At 40.6% G+C, this 17,061-nt stretch overlaps 1 protein-coding gene across 1 annotated transcript in view; it reads right to left on the bottom strand.

Moving 5' to 3' along the window:
- Positions 1 to 11,075, bottom strand: part of Synpr (synaptoporin) — a 312,429-nt gene extending 301,354 nt beyond the window's left edge. The window contains exons 1-2 of the mRNA XM_031345205.1: positions 10,853 to 11,075; positions 10,654 to 10,719 (exon numbers count right to left, since the gene is read on the bottom strand). Coding sequence (XP_031201065.1) covers positions 10,654 to 10,719; positions 10,853 to 10,870 — 84 coding nt within the window. The 5' untranslated portion in view covers positions 10,871 to 11,075. The remainder of the gene's footprint in view (positions 1 to 10,653; positions 10,720 to 10,852) is intronic.
- Between the last annotated feature and the right edge of the window lie 5,986 nt (positions 11,076 to 17,061).

Raw genomic sequence — 17,061 nt, 5'->3', positions numbered from 1 at the left:
CTCTCTTTTTCTTTCTTTTGTTAAGGCTGGCAGCAGGCAAGCCCTAATAACTCCTTGTCTCCACTCCCAGCTATGGTGTTGTGGTTGCAGGCATGTAAAGATCATACCTGGCTTGTTACTTGGGTACTAGGATTCAAGCTCAGGTCCTCCTGGTAAACAACAAACACTTTTAACCATTGGGCCATCTCACTAGACTGCATATATACTTTAAAAATCAATTTCAAATACAAACTCCTGAGTGATGTTGGTGATCTCATGAATAATTGTGCTTTTCTTTCAACTGCTTTATAAATGGAATTGAAAAATCTAACAGCAAAATTTCTTGAATAAACCTCATTTATTATCTATGACAGATGAAAACACACCTTTCCCACATTCTCAAATAATTGCAATAGCAGATGAATATTAATGGAAGCCAGTGGGCCATTCTCTCATGGAAAAAATTCCCATGAACCTGGCCCTAGCCTTTGAATGTTTTGAAATTTTTGTTTCTGTGTTTTTTAAGACTGAAGATTAAATCAATACTAGACAAGTGCATCAATACTGACCATATCCCTAGACCAAGTTTAATTTCTAGGTTTAGGGACAGTCATCATTACCGAGCCTTTGAATGAAAACCTTCATATTTCAGCCCACACTTTGTGTTCTATATACCCATCCCATTTTAGAGTTGAAAAATTGATATAGGAGTGTGTTCAAAGATATTATGTGTGTCTTAGCTATTTATTAATTTTTAAATACATCTTGGATGTAAGTGAAAATTCCTAAGACACTTGAGGCTCAGAGAAGTTGACTTGCCCATGAACATATACAAGATTGGTGGTTCAGCTCAAAATTGTACAGTTCCAAATCCAGCACAATTTTGGTGCCCTGCTGTTGAAGTCTACAATTGCCCGATAGTCTTCTGGGGTCCACAGAAAATGGAGGACTGCCTTTACTAGCAGGGCTTCTCCTTCTCTGACCTTAATCCTCACACACCTATACCTGTAGAATGTTATGTAGCAGCCTTGGTTAACATTACAGATTCAACTTTCTTTCTGATAAAAACAAATTCAGCTAACACCTGAGGTTCCTGAAATACTTCCCCATGCTAATGAGGCATCTCAGTACCTTAAGCCTTTAGCCAATGACATTTGGCCACCCTAGATATTCATAACCTTTGTTGCCAAAACAATACAGTCCTTGAATCACCCCAAAAAGTTGACTTGTCTCCTCAAAGCTGGTCCTGGTGTGTTGTCATTACCGTATGTATTCCCAGGGTTGCGAACCCCCTGACCCTTATCACCACCCCAAACTTCCTCCATCACCTCTGCTTCATTTTCCCTTGTTGACTGATACAGGGCAATAATCCTCTGGGGACAGAGAGGGTCACACATTTTATTTTCTTTTTTTGAGTCAGGGCCCCACTATGTATCTCTAAGCTATCCGAGAACTCCCAATATAAACCAGGCTGGCCTCAACCTCACAGAGATCTGCCTGTCTTTGCCTTCTGAGTTCTGGAACTAAATGCATATACCATCACATCTGGCCTCTTAGTACATTCTGAATCACATTATAATCACTCTTTAGCCAGCCATTTTATTGTCCAGGTGCAGTGTTTCTCAGAATCTCCATGTTTCAGTCTAATCATGGGTCAGGACCTGCCAGGCTTACAGAATTAATATTCAGTCCAATTCTTTTCCACTATGTAACTCTGGCCCTCTACTTCAGGAAGGATTTCAGCATGTCAGCAATCTGACTATCAGGTACAAGCAAAACCATCAGGTGAAGTTACGGTACAAAAACAGAGTCAAGCAGTCTACAGTTGAGCAGATGGATGGGTGAGCACTTCCTGTTAACACCACAGAGGAATATTTGGCACACAATCCTCCAAATAACAAACCTAAGGAAGCTCAGTTCTCACTCTCAGGAAGCAGAAAAATTCATGCATTCCCAACTATCAATAATGAGACTCATTTGGCTTAAGTAAATTCCCAAACATCCAAAGGAATTTAAGTGTTTATCATCTTGCTAAGTATCTAGAGATTTCGTGAATTCCCCAGATGTCTTCCTGGGCATATGTCCATAACAGATTTCTGAATTTTCTTTTCCTTAGGGAGTGGACTGTTGATGAATATTCTATAAGATATATAAGATACATTTTCTGAAAAAATAGGAATCTTTTTGATAATAAGAACACCCTGAGAAGCTATTTTGAGGACACTTAGAATTTAAGTTTTGTTTTATTTTCTGGTTTCTTTGATAGTAGAAAAGAAACAGAATTAAGAATGAGATTAAAAAAATGTAAACTTTGGGCTACAGCGATGGCTCAGTGGTTAAGAGCACAAACTGCTCTTCCGAAGGTCCTGAATTCAAATCCCAGTAACCACATGGTGGCTTACAACCATCTGTGATGAGATCTGATGCCCTCTTCTGGAGTGTCTGAAGACAGCTACAATGTACTTACATATAATAAATAAATGAATCTTTAAAAAAAAGTAAGCTTCTTAAAGTCTTGTATTGTTTTAATAGATGACAGATACAGATATAGAGTATTTCTCTATTATTGTTTTCAGTGGGGAAACCATTGACACCCTGTTCATGAACAAGGAGTCTCTATCAACGGAGAAAATTCAGGAATATAATCCAGAACACGGAATTTGGTTTCAGCTCATATTCATATCCTTTATGACTTACGTGTTGTCTGACTTTAGGAAAATGATTTGGTCACCCCATTTATAAGCAAGGCTATTAAGTAACCCTCAGATTGTAATAAATCACATAATCCACAGACAACTATTAGAAAGCTGCTTTTATCTACATGGTAGAATTAACACTGTTTGTATATGGTTTATGGTTTATGGTTACCGTGCACCTTTCTCTAGTGGGAAGATAACACACACACACACACACACACACACACATACACACACACTCACACACACACACACAGCATCATGAAGTAAGAGTCTAATACTGAGCAAACTGTGTTTATACAGATCTAGAAGTCAGGAGAGACTACAATGCAATTGTAAATTTAGTATCATCATCAACAAGGTCTTTCCAAGTTACAGTCCCATAGCTGTGGTAGAGGTATGATACTACTAAAGCTTTCACTAACATGTAACCCCTACAAGCAAGCAAATGGTGTGCCACTTATGATACCCATGTGAAGACTCCACAGCATTAAAATTTTAAATTAAATTGAAAAAAAATCTAGCACATAGCTGATTCAAAACACACATTTCTTCAAGCCTTAGGTGAATTTTGCATGTCAACTAAACCCTGTTCTCCTTCATCAAACAGACAATATTAAGCACACGAAGCAAGCAAATGATATTTCTTCAAATTTTTAGTTTTCCCTCACATCAACAAACACACTTCACACAGCACATACATACATTCCACATCCCACATACACACCCCCCACACCACACATATACTTACACACACACACACACACAAATACACAGCATACAAATGCACACACACCACATACCACACCTACTTACAGACACACACCAACCCATATACACAGCACACACATCGCATATATACTTACACACAACACACACACAAATACACAGCACACAAACACACATACATGCACACCACACACACACACAAACACACACACACACACACACACACACACACACACCATTTCCATTGTCCATTCACCTGTTGGAAATCATCTAGCTTTACCACCTGTATACAGACCGTTCACTGGGCCTGTTATACCCATAACTTTAAAGATTGTCCCTTCCACTGCTCCATTAGAAAGGACGGTCTAGAGGAGAATGGCTTGACTTTCATGATCCTTTAAAATCAGGCCACAAGTGACAGAATGACAGTGGACATTTGACCTGTGGGCAATGAATTCATATGCTAGTTTATTGGCTTAGGATATGGCCTGGGGTTGACAGTTAGGTTAAACTGAAAAAGCAATCAGCCAAGACAATTACATTCCTTCCTTCAGGGTGTCAGATGAGAATCCTGGGTAGAATGAGTGAGATTAACAAAGAGCATATGCTGAAAATACAGGCATGACCGTGTCTAATATCCTGGAATGGCAGCCTCATTGCTAAGGACTCTTGCTGCTCCAGTCACTTACCACTATTTTATAAGGATTCTCCTCTGTTACTAAATGGTTAGAAGGTCTATAATATCTCTTTCTCATCTACATTTCACTCTGTTTATGTGAGGTAATCTCTTTCACAACTAAGACTAACGGCTTATCATGTACGTCTATAGAGTCCTTACAATTCTACTTCACAGCAGATTACAGGACTGTGTTCCCTATAATTCATTTATTCCTCCTCCATTCTGTTTCTCTCTTCCCACCTTCCCTCTTCTCTTTCACTCAATATTGAGTAAACCTTTGGGTCTGGGAGCTATGAAAGGATTAATAGTTATTGGAGTAAGCTTTTCTGTATTCCAAGAGCTGCACTAAATCTTTAGATTGTGCTGATGAATAAGATGACATTCTACCTTGGCTAGAATGTAAATGTATCACTAGGGAGCATGCTCTAGATAGCATCAAGAGGTCAACTTCAATGAGCAACACTTCCCTACCTAGGCTGACAGACAAATGAAAAATAATTCACTAGCCAGTTAGGGTTGGGTAAGAAGGGAAATGGAACATATTCTAAAGAGAGGAATGGGCATGTCTAAAGCCACCTCATTAACAAGAAACCATTACCAGGACTTTCAAATGTCCAAGAAATATGAAACATGTGCAGAGCAGGAAATGCTCTTTGGAAAGGGTGATCTGGCCTCCCTAACTTATGCATGTTTGCATGGGTGATGAGTTAAAGTCGACTTTCTCTTGTATGTGTCTCCATATGTGTTTGGGCATATGCATATCTGTCAATGGATGATGTGTTGTTTGTGTGTGTGTGTGTGTATGTGTGTGTGTGTGTGTGTATGTGTGCGTGCACTTGCTTGCACATGCACAACTATGTTTGGAAGCCAGAGGGCAGCCTTGAGTATTTGTTAAACATCATTCAAAGTTATTTATTTATTTATTTATTTATTTACTTACTTGTTTACTTAGTTAGTCATTTATTTACAGGCAGCATCTCTCCATTATTTGATTGAAGAACAAGCCCCAAGGACCTTCTTGTCTCCCCCTCCCAGTGCTGGGATTATAAGTACACACAACTATATCTGTCTTTTGCCACAACTGACTTTAGGGATCAATTAGGTTCTCATGCTTGCAAAACAAGCACTTTGCTTGCTGAGCCATCTCCCCAGACTGGGTCTCACTCATTCTTGTGACTTCTGAGGGGTCTGGGGTAGAAGCTAAAGAGTGGAGGCTGTTTAAAAAAGAAGGGCTCAGTCCCGTGGGGAGCAGAGCTCAAGCTCCCACACTGAAGACCTCAGCACATCTGACTTACTACGCCCTCCATCCAACAGCCTGCTGCTCTTGAGTCAGAGAACTCATCTGTTAGGACTCTCACTTGCCTACCATGGACTTTTATGTGCATGGTTTCTTTTAAAACCCCTGACAATGTGGGGAGGCAGGCAAGGAGTGTTTTCTCCAATGTCCAGGTGAGGAAAGATATTCCTACCAAAAGGCTAAGCTAACACACTAAACAAGAACATGCACAAATGCAACAGAAGTGAAAAACAGCCCACAGAAGACAGAGACACTAAGAAATCATGGTCCTTGAAGGTCTAGAATTTTTTTAAAACTAAGACATGACTATTTCCCTCCTCACTTTATACCTGTAACAGGCAGAGCTTGGAATCCTCTTGAAAGAAGTTTCCCTGTATTATTTTTCCCTGTTCTGTTAGGCCTTCATGTCAGCTGCCTCAGTAAACTCAGAGAAGTCTTATTGCTAAGTTCTGGAGTGCTGTTTAGCATTCTGCATGTATCATTCATATTCCAACTGAACACAATTTTATCAGAAATGAGAAAGTTATAATTAAATCTACCACATTAACTTAGATTTAAATACATCAGGCTCTTAATAGCAGACTGCCACTCAGGATTTTGATGTTTTATCCAGTTTACCATTTTGTTTATATTTGGGGGGGGTGCTTCATGCATGCAAAGCATAAGAATGACAGTAAAATGTGGTTAAATTATTGACTTTATAATGAAAGTCTCTTGTAGTTATTTTGTGTGAAAAATTGATTTTAGTTAAAGTTTGCTTGGTTAACTAATGATGAGCAAAAAATGAAGCCAAATATAAAAGACAGTAAATATCTGTTGAATTTTTTCTAAAAAAGATATTCCTGACAATTTCAGAAAAGGTCTCAAATATGTATCTTGATGGGTCCACAAAATAAGACACTATTGGTTTTTAAATGCTTTTTGAAACTTTGGGATAAGAGACAGTGAGTACTTGCCAAAAGGGAGAAGACTATAGCATTTAAAAGAAATACAATGTGGAGTGAGGTGGTCAAGTCTTGGCTTTGGCATTACTACTGGTTTTGTTCACAATGAGTTAGGATCTCTGAGCCCCAAGATAAGATGACATCATAAAAAACCAGCATGACTCAGGGGATTTCATGTGAAGCTCTCTGAGGGATGTGGTTACTATTACTTCTCTTTCTAGAAGTTTGAAAGTATGGTTATCACTATATTGCACTCTGCTATAGGTATCAATTGATTGTTACCAATAACAGGAATTATGCACTCTATCCATTGACATCAAGAAAGTAGCAAAGGGTGTGCTCTTTCTTGGAGAACATAGCTTTGAATTTAGGTTCAGAAGTGGAGATCAGATAAATCCTAGTGCTACTATTTAAATACACCACATGCATTTCTGGGTGGGTTGTCCTCATCGGGAAGGTAAAGGGGCAGAGATGAAAGTTAAAATAGGAATGTGAGGCCCAGAATAGGAGACATGTTACAGTATAATTAGCTATGGACATCAGAGAATGAGGAGAGTTTGAGGAATCGAGTAAAGTGATCCCACAAAGGTAGAATCTAGAGCATCTAGAGCTACAGCATAGTGCTAGAGACTTGGCAAGCCACACAGCATCATCAGGGACAAGAAGTCCCCAGCACTGTTCCAACAGGGCTAGCATTTGAAGCATTAATATGTCCTGAATAACATGAACATGCTGAGTCCACTCTCCACTTTACCTGAACCCAAGGTGTAAAAAAGAAAAAAGAAAGTAATGTGCGTACTATACATTTCTACAGAGAGCTAGAGCAAGAGTGAGAGCGAGCAAGTGAGAGATGGGGGGAGAACGTTTGCAGCACTGAAGTAACAAAATATGAAAGACCAGAAAATAGAAGATTGGATGGTATGTTCATAGCTTTTCAAAATATGTAAAGAACATGAATTTGTTATTTTATGAGATTTCTAAATAATGGTTTAAGAGCTTTAAAGGACATAATTTCTTATTATGTAATAAAGTAAATAAATGACCAGAGTCAGATTCATGTTTCAAATCTCTGGTTTTGAAGAGTTAATAAAAGTTCCCTTACCCCATCTTAATAGAGATAAAGGGTGGAGAAGCTTTGCCCGAAAGTGTTTGAAAGTAGTTGAGGCTTTCCTGCCAGGCTTTTCTATGTTATTAAGAGTTTAAATTTATTTCATTTACAGTATCTTCATGAGAAAAGAACATACAAAAATATATCTTCCCCTTACGAGTTTGTGTTTGGATGTGGATCAGTTCAAAAGCTCCATCTATAGGAAAAACCTTACAAAATGAGTTACTAAGACTCACTCACGTGTATGGATGCACAGGAATGATATATCTAAAGTTTTAACTTATATGACTTTCTTTCAGCCTGTCCCATTCTCTACCACGAACTACCAAATTACATCATGTCAAAAAAATCACTATTAGTTCAGTTGTATGTACTGTTATGCTTCCCTCAGTGCTCATATAAAACAGAGACACACAAACACACTGTAGTTTGGTAAAGACCGTGTTGTGCTGGGCAGGTATCCTGCATATTTGATGGACCACATCATTTACATACTGATTAATGGAGGTAATATTATTCCTCCATTTAAAGTTTATGAAGTGTTTTTTAAAAAAAAGAAGAAAAGCTTATTTGCTTTCCTTCCTGTTTCCAAGAATTGCTCTGAAGCAGGATTTCATTGTGTATCCCAGGATGATCCCTCTGCTTCAGTCTCCCTGGTCCTTGTAGTACAGTTGGATACCACCATGCCTGGATTCATTTTTGACTGTTAGTATATACACATCAACTTCCATGCAAATGGACATTAACTTAATTCATTGTTTTTAATGGTAACATATTCATTATTTGCACAAATTACACCTATAAATATGTTCCTACATGGATTTGCTGATTGTTTCCATTTTTCCATGGTAAATGATGTGCAATAAATATCCTTGAACATATTGTGGTTTAGATGTGTATGTACCTTCCAGTCTTTACATGTTAAAACCTGATCCCCCAAATGGCAGTATTAGATGGTGGCACATTTGGGAACTGGATCACTCACAGTGTCAGAGACCTCATGAACAGCATTGGTGCCCTTACAAAGGGCAGGTGAGGGCACAGGGTAGGTGCCATCTGGGAACCAGAAAGTGGGCTCTTGCCAGATACAGAATCTGTCAGCCTTTGAATGAAACTTCCAGCCATCAGAGCTATGGGAAAGAAATCTCTTTGCTATAACAACTATTCAGTTTAAGGTGATTTATTATAGCAACAAGAGGACTACCGAAACATTGATCTTTATGTAGACTTTATTTTCACGGTTATAGTCTCTTTGAAGAGACAGTGTTCTCATGTTTCTTCAGCATTGATGCATTTGAGGCTTGTTTTGAGTGATGGTTGATGAATGTCCATCTTCCCAGAATTCTGATTTGCTATGATCTAAACAAACTCACTTAGAACACCAGCCTTTTGAAATCTATCAATAAAGACCTTGTTAGCAGGGGCAAAAATCATGGTGAAGAATGAGTGATATTTCAAGGAAATGACAATATGAGATAGTCATGTGTTCTATCAGACAATGATGTCAGGTTTCTGAACTTTGGGAGGATAATAAGTTGACAACCAAAGTACTATTTTGATTTTTTATAAAAGCCATGTCTTCACGAGACATTATGGTTGAATGGCTAAGTAAATGAATGTGAAAAAGAGGTTAAGAAAGACAGCTGAACGATCCTTCAGCTCTGAGTATAGCAGGGTTTGCCTGATTTGGCAAAAAGGAAAAAAAGCAAAACTAACCAATGAACCAACCAACCAAACAACCAACCAATACTATAGCTGTCAGTCTCTCAGCAGATAAATGCACTTGCTGACAAACCTCAAAATCCGAGTTAAATCCCAGGAATCTGCAGAAGTGGACTGAGAGAACCAACTCTCATATGTTGTCTTCTGACCTCCACATGTGCACCAAGCATGACCTTCCTGTACACACACAAACACACACACACACACACACACACACACACACACACACACACACACACACACACACACACACACACACAGAGGGAGAGAGACGGGAGGGGGAGGGGGAGCAGGAGGGGGATGGAGAGGGAGGAGGTGGAGGGGAGAGAGAGAAGAACATAGTATCAAAATAGCCAACTGAAAGCCAGTAGCTGGAGCCTTCTTAAGAAACTTTCTTGAATAGGTTAAACTGACCAAATCAGGCATTGTGGTTCAGGTCAGTTCACAGGGAAGACACAGTTACTTCTAGACTGTGATGTAAACATGCATCACACTTATGGAGAGAAAGCCAGACACACACCCTTGTCTCTGAGTCTGAAGCCCAGAACAGGCTCTTACATAATTTCCTAGCTGGTCGGTGTTAGTGCCTGTGATTAATTCTACATGACGGGTTTTGAACTTTCTGTTCAGATGGCTTCTCTAGCCTTCCAGAGCTCCCAGCAAGAGGAAATGTGTGACCCGCGGACTTCACTCCTGATAACTATCATTCCAGCCAAGAACATTGGCATTGCTCCAGGAGGCCTCGTGAGTAACCATGTTTGTGCCTTGCTCTTGTCTGCAGACAGATTATCATAGTACTCTTGAGGAGGCTTTTAAAGACAGAAACAAATCAGAGACAAGATATAAGTTCCCACAGCTCATACCCTAGAGAAAGCTTATCAAGGATTTGGCTGAAACACACACACAGACACACACACAGACACACACACACACACACACACACACACACACACACAACAGCAGCGATGGAAGAGAAATGATACTAAGGAAGTCCTCCTCCCTTACAATGTCCTCTCTCTGAAGACTCCTGGAGTATAGCTCCAACTGGAGCTTCCAGCCAAGCAGTGAGTCTCAGAGATCTGAGCATCTCCACACAGAACAGACGCTGTTCCAGTGCTGACCAACTTTTCCAGCTTGGACAAGTCCTCCCAGTTCTCCATCTGTGAAGGTTCCCTACCCAATCTGATCTAGGGCTCACAAGGGTACAGAAGAGAGGCCAGAGTTCCATGGAGGCTTCTCCTCCCTCCCTCCCACCTCCCCTGCTTCTCCTAACAGACCCTGCTGGCTAGCAAAGCTGTGAAGGGAGGTGATTCGAGCTCTAACATAAATGCATCTACATTTCACCTGGAATCCTAATGTGACCTCGACCCTATCTAGCAGTCCTAGAACCATACATGTGGAGCAGGCAGGATTGGGGAAGGCTGGATGACAGAACCAGGCAGAGAGCGCCCCACTTGACCTCTTTCTACCTGGCAGCTTGATGCCTCCCAGCTACTCACCAACTCCAGAGCTCGCAGGAAGGCGAGGGGTTCCTTCAATGCCCGAAAGGTGCCCGCAGAGGCCAGCTAAGGATGAACGAGAAAGGGGAGAGAAAGCAAAAGTATGAGCCGAGGGCTGGGGACACCTGCCCAGTGTGTCGAAGTCCCTAGCGTTTTCCAATCCTATGCCAGCCACCCTGCCTGTCCTGTTCAGTTCTACCTGGCTCACAGGGTCCATGGCTCGCCTGTACTGTCTTCTCCGCACCGGTTCCTTTCAGGGATGAAGTTCCTCTGACCCACGGTCCCCAGGGTCAGCAGCCACTTCTGGCGGCGAACAGCTGACCCCGGACCCAGGGTGGGAGCGACGGATGTAGGTGCCAGCTCGCTGGGGCTCGTCAGTGCTGTGGGCTCGCTGAGCTAGCGCAGCGGGAGGCAAGCCGAGCCTGAGAAGGGTGGGCGGGGCAGAGTGGGCTAGGGAGCAGCAACAGAGAGGGAGGGGAGAGAGCCAAGCCATCAGGGCCAGGCTGTCATTGGCCAGCCGCACGCTCCACGGAGGGGAGGGCGTCTGGGTGGGCTAGACACGATCCGCGCACATTGGTCCAGACCCCGCGCGCGGGCGCGCAATCTGCTCTAGGCTCCGGGGAAACTTTGGGGCTGCTGGTTGGCAACAGTGGACTAAATGTCCTCATCATGAAGGCTGCCGGCTGCAAGAGGAGAATGGGTAAGAAAAGAGCACCCAATGTCATGGGAGACACGCGTTCCCTTTGGTGACTTTTCTATGACAAAGACACCATCGATCACTCCAGTTATTATCCAAAGCGTGCATGAAAAGGCTTCTTGTGACTAGATAGTTTCTGATTCTGGGGTCCAGTCCCAGAAAAATAAATACTGCTACTTCCTGAAAAGAAGTAGGAACTGGAGAGGAAACTGGAATGTAGTCTGGAGAGCCCCAAGGGTGGGGCTGGGGACATCTGTCCAGTGTGTCGAAGTCCCTAGCGTTTTCCAATCCTATGCCAGCCACCCTGCCTGTCCTGTTCAGTTCAAGGGTGGTGGGAGAGAGGGCTGGAGAAGAAAGGAGAAAGAGGGAAAGGTGTGTGTGTGTGTGTGTGTGTGTGTGTGTGTGTGTGTGTGTGCTGGGAGAAGGAGAGTGTCAGCATAGAGTGGCTGGAACTGGAATCAGCTGATCTTAATCCGGCCAGGTACCAGGCAGGTAAGTAATCTTCATGGCTATGCGTGAAGTCCTTAGAAAACCTCAAGGATTAAACTGGTCTTGAATGTAAAGGGTAATTCAAGCCCACCCAGTCTCTTTTAACTACATGCTAGTCCCGTAAATGAACCTCCTCCGAATAATGACAGATAACAAGCAGTTTCCACTCCAGCCTGAGTCTAACTCTCTTAGAATTTAACGAGAAGTAGCTCACCCTCACCCCTTAATGGGTGAACTTTGCTGAGTATGATAAACAACAGCGACTTAGTTCTGTCAACCAAAACAACAACAAAACACCCTTCTAAGAGCTTGACAGACATTATTTCATTAACTATTACAAGCCATTCGTGGGTTAATAGCATTATTATTCTCAGTCTTGAGATGAGGAACCTGGAGCTTCCTGAGGGGAGGTGACATGCTCAGTGTTGTCCAGCTTGCAGGCAACGAGCCAGAACTGAATCAAAAAGAGGAGTCACAAAAAAACATAGAGGAAGAAGAGGGGAGAGGAAGAGAGATGCTCATACCCAGCACCCTATGCAGCCCTTCCTTCTCCTCCCTTTGGACTGGATTCTACATATGAAGTGGTCTCCCAGCAACACAGAGCATCCCATCTGTTTACTACAAAGATTTGCCAAAAAGGCTTGGAGTTGTGGAAATATGGGAGGGGTGCGCTTAATATTTAGGAATGGGAAAATATAGAGAGGAATAGTTTGTAATCTGTAAGAAGAGACAGCAGAACAAAACTAGCTAAGAAAGGGAGCATTTAGAAGAGACCCTTCCAAGCCTGTCAATGGATTTCTATTAAAGAAAAGTTAGAAATCTCAAGAGTGAGAACCCCAACAAGACAGTTGCACCATCTGCAGCCGCAGCTTATTCCTACTGCTATTCTTCCATGCAGAGAGGGCCTAAAACAGTGGGGAACATTGGGGTTTCAAAGCAGCCATTATGGAACTACTCGGTGTATGGGAGGACGGAAGCATAATCAAGCACTTAGTACTTAGTGCACTGAATTGCATGCTTATGATCAGGCAGGTGAGCCTGCTTTTCTTCATCTATGAAACAGAACACATAATACTAAGTATCTACTGTAGCTACTTGCGATGAGGATTCTAGCATATTTTGTAGCCTGGGTAGGATAATCTATCATACTTTTAATTCTCTCAATAATTACATCTTTCCTAAAGCAGGTGTAAGCACGTATAGGTCCAGACTGTAGTTTTGGCGGTCTACTCTTTAGAGTGCGCCTTCCCTTTTTGGTCCAGGAGTAACCACGTAACTTCCATATTCAATGTATGTGTTTCTGAGGTTAAGTTCTGGGGAGGTTTGGGGCACTTTATATTATCTACCGTCTATCTTATTCCCTAACACCAAATGATGATGAGTATAATTTCTTCACAGAGATTGGGGCTACAGCCTAGTGGTAGGACATTTGCCTGGCATATTCAAGGGCTTGGCTTTGATCCCTATCTTTACCAAAAGCAGAGCAGGGCATTTCTATATAAGATGCCTCTTATGGAGAGGCATCCTTGACAGCCTGGGTTCACCCACAAGGTTGGTATAGACCAAATTTGCAGCTGAGCCTTGGTGAATAGGAAGCTGAATGAGAAATGCTTTGGGGACTCTAAACTGAGATATTAAGGTTTTTGTTGTTTCTGTCATTACAATTAACCTTAGTTGATGAAAAACATTTCATAGAGCATAGGGAAAGCAAGATTCTCCTTTAGGTCGGTTTGATCTCATTGTCTCTGCATTTTAAAATATCATCTTTGCTCTTTACATAATTGTCAATGAGCTTACTGGGTATAATGTCTCACGCTTATATTTAGTGATGATAATTGTCAGAATACTATCGATTGAGTTTTGTTTCTGCTCCTGGGTTGCACTGTTTCCTGTTTAAATTTCATTTAAACTATATCCCAGCTTGCTCTCCTTCTGTACAGATAGCATACCTAGCCATAGGTAACTTGCATAAGTTCATCTCTATATTTGAAGCTCTACCCAGGGAAAGATTTATGTACTTTATTGCCCATTTGAAGATCATTTGAGCTAAGAACTTGGGGACTAATAAAGTATGCAAACTACATCTATTTCCTCAGATCTCTCTTCACATGCAACACTTCGAGCTAATATGGTAAGATATTTTTCCAGTTCTCCAAACATCATGTGAAACTGGCAAACATGGGCGTAATAGCTTAGATAACAATGGCACATTGTCAGAGGTTGCTTTTCACATTCCACAGATGTATACATTTCCAACAGCTGTATCACCAAAATAAACAAAAAAAAATGTGTGCTGTATATTGCATTTGCAATACTAAATATTTTGAAGACTTTGGGGTTAGAACCCACTATTCACAAATTGGAATAACACTGGGTTCCCTATAAACTAGGTTGGAAAGAAAGACAGATGATATCAACACTGCCATGTTTTCTTTCTGGTAACTTAAGATGATCCCTTTCCTTTCATCCCAAGAAAATAACAACTAGTTCCATCTTATAAGAAACATGCTGCAAAGGCTCAATTAGCAGGCTAACTTTGATGAAGCATTTATTTAAGTACTCTATATTGACTCTGAAGTCTCCAAATCTTTTTGACTTTAGGAGAAGGATTCATAACTTTGAATAGTTCCTTTGGCCGGCAAGGCAATCAATCCACCTTACTTCAGAGGAGCCTATTCTCAAGAAGGAGGCTTGAGTCCTTCTTTGCTCTTTTGATAGTGTTAGGAGGTATTTTGATTTCTATGTCTGGGACTGGAGAGGGATTGGGGGGGTGGAGGAGGAGTGGAGAGTGAAATCTTGAAGGTAAAGACCAGTGTTTATTCTCAACAGCCTTCTAAGAACAGAACTCATCTCCAGAGTAGTGAATGGCCACAAGGCAGAGTAGCCTTAAGCTCACTGACTCAATAAGTAAAGGCTGAGAGCCTGTTGTATATTCCCGTGGCTGAGTTCTAATCTCCTGCAAGGTGTTTGCTGAGACTCACACCTCAAAGCTTGCACTGTACTAGAAAATACTCAAAACTTAAATTTTTAAAGTATTTACTGCATATGATAGTGAGAAGTCGAATAATAAAAGTGATCATTTTAAATCTCAAAGATAACTGATATTAGATCAAAACTACAAAAAATAAGTCATTATTAACAAATATAAATATATTAAATAATGTAAGCAAACAAAGAACAGTATTCTTCATATATTAAGTAACCAATAAATATGCACAAAACAAAACAACATACTGTATTTTTCAGGCAAATTGATTGCTTTGGACCAGTATCCTTGGATTTCATCTTCTGACTTCTCCTGTAGGGAAGAAAGATGTCTAAATTTTATTTGTTGCATTAATGCAGAAGGAAACCATACTCAGGGGTTATGAAATTAAAAATATGACAAAGACGTAATGAGTGGTGCTGCCTAAGCACTGCCCAGGGCACCCCTGATTCTGCTGGCAGTGTGAACAATGATCACACCCTGATCCTGCTGGCAGTGTGAACTTGCCATGTTCTTCCTCAGGTCTGTGAGGAAGTGAGTGCGGCAGGGGATGCCAGGCGCTCGTTTGTTCATTTGGCTGGCAGAAGAGTTGAACTTTACAACAAATGGAGCACTGCCTTTCAAACATCCTGTAAAGCAAGACTTGTTTTCTCCTACTTTTGTCTTAAGTGGATACACTAAGACATGGTGTGTTTAAATTTCTTCACAAAATAAACTTTTGTAAAATAGGCTTTCTATTGCAAGTCTTCTATACAGAGTCTGTCTCTCTCCTGTCCCCCTCTCTCTCTCCAAATATGTAATTTTAATTAATGTGTTAGTTGTATGAGGTAGCAGATTGCATAAATACATATTCCACATACATTTACCTTGAACCTATGTCCCTCCATATCACCTATTTTCCCTCTCTCCCTCCCTTCCTCCTTCTTTCCTTCCATCCTTCTCTTCTTCTTCCTTTTCCTCCTCCTCCCTGCTGTTAATGAACTTTACTCTCTACTTTCAAGTCCCCAACTCTTAGCCCTCATTACCTCCCTGTTTATAGATTTAATCTATACAAAATCCAGGAACCAATGTGAGAATATCTGCAGTATTTGTCTTTATGAGACTGACTTAATTCCCTTATGATGATCTCCAGTTGCATTTACTTTCCTACAAGTGATATAACCATTCTTTATTATGGCTAAAACAAATTATGGATGAACCATTTCTCTAATTGTTCCTCTATTGATGGACACATAGGTGGATTCATAACTTAGATATTGTGACTAGTACTACGACAGACATTGATATGCAAATAGGATTGTCACGTGTTGCCATTGAGTTCTTTGGCTAAATATCCAAGACTGGGGTGGCTGGTTCATGTGATTGATCCATATGCAGTTCTTTAAAGAATCTTCAAACTGATTTCCACAGTGACTGGACTATATTCACAGAAGGCTTGAGGGTTCTCTTTGTTCTGCATGCTTGTCAGCTTATGTTGTTTGTTTTTAAATGACTGTTATTATAAGTGGTGTGAGATCTCAACATAGGTCAATTTTCATTTCTCTGAGGACTAGTGAGGTTGAAAATTTTTCATGTATGTAATAATGGCCATTGGACTTCATCTTTTAAGAATTGTTCATTCGTTTGATTAGCTATGTATTTATTGGGTTGTTATTTGTTATTTAGTTGACATATAATTTGTCAAGTTATTGGTATTGCCTAGATATCAATCTTTTGTCAACAAAGAATTTCTACTTCTGTAAAGGGTGACATTGAAATTTTGATGGAGATTGCTTTGGGGGACATAGCATTTTTTGCAATATTAATTTCTCTAAATCCATAAGTATGGGGGACTTTCTGTCTTCTGGTGTCTTCCTTTATTTCTTCAGTGTTTTACACTTTTCATCATAAAGCTTTTCTGGTCCTTTGGTTAGGTTTACTCAGGATATATTTGTGAGAGGCAATATACAATGTGTTTTTTTTTCTGATTTCTTCCTTAATGTGTATGTTATTTGTATTAGGACGGCTACTGATTTTGTGTATTAATTTTTGAATCCTACCACTTTGCTAAATGTATTTGTCAGGTCCAAGTTTTCTAGTGGAGCCTGTAGTGTCTTTTTTGTTCAGGGTTATAACATCCACAATTAAGGAAATGGTGAGTTCTTTTCTTATTTTTATAATAATAAAAAATAATTTCCTTCCTCGCCTTACTCTTTCCTGGTGGAAATATTTTGAATTTTCCCCCAATTACTATAGT

The sequence above is a fragment of the Mastomys coucha genome, unplaced genomic scaffold, assembly GCF_008632895.1.
Source record: "Mastomys coucha isolate ucsf_1 unplaced genomic scaffold, UCSF_Mcou_1 pScaffold10, whole genome shotgun sequence".
Lineage (NCBI taxonomy): Eukaryota > Metazoa > Chordata > Mammalia > Rodentia > Muridae > Mastomys > Mastomys coucha.
Note: the sequence above shows the minus strand (reverse complement) of the source record. Positions and strands in the feature narration are given on the sequence as shown.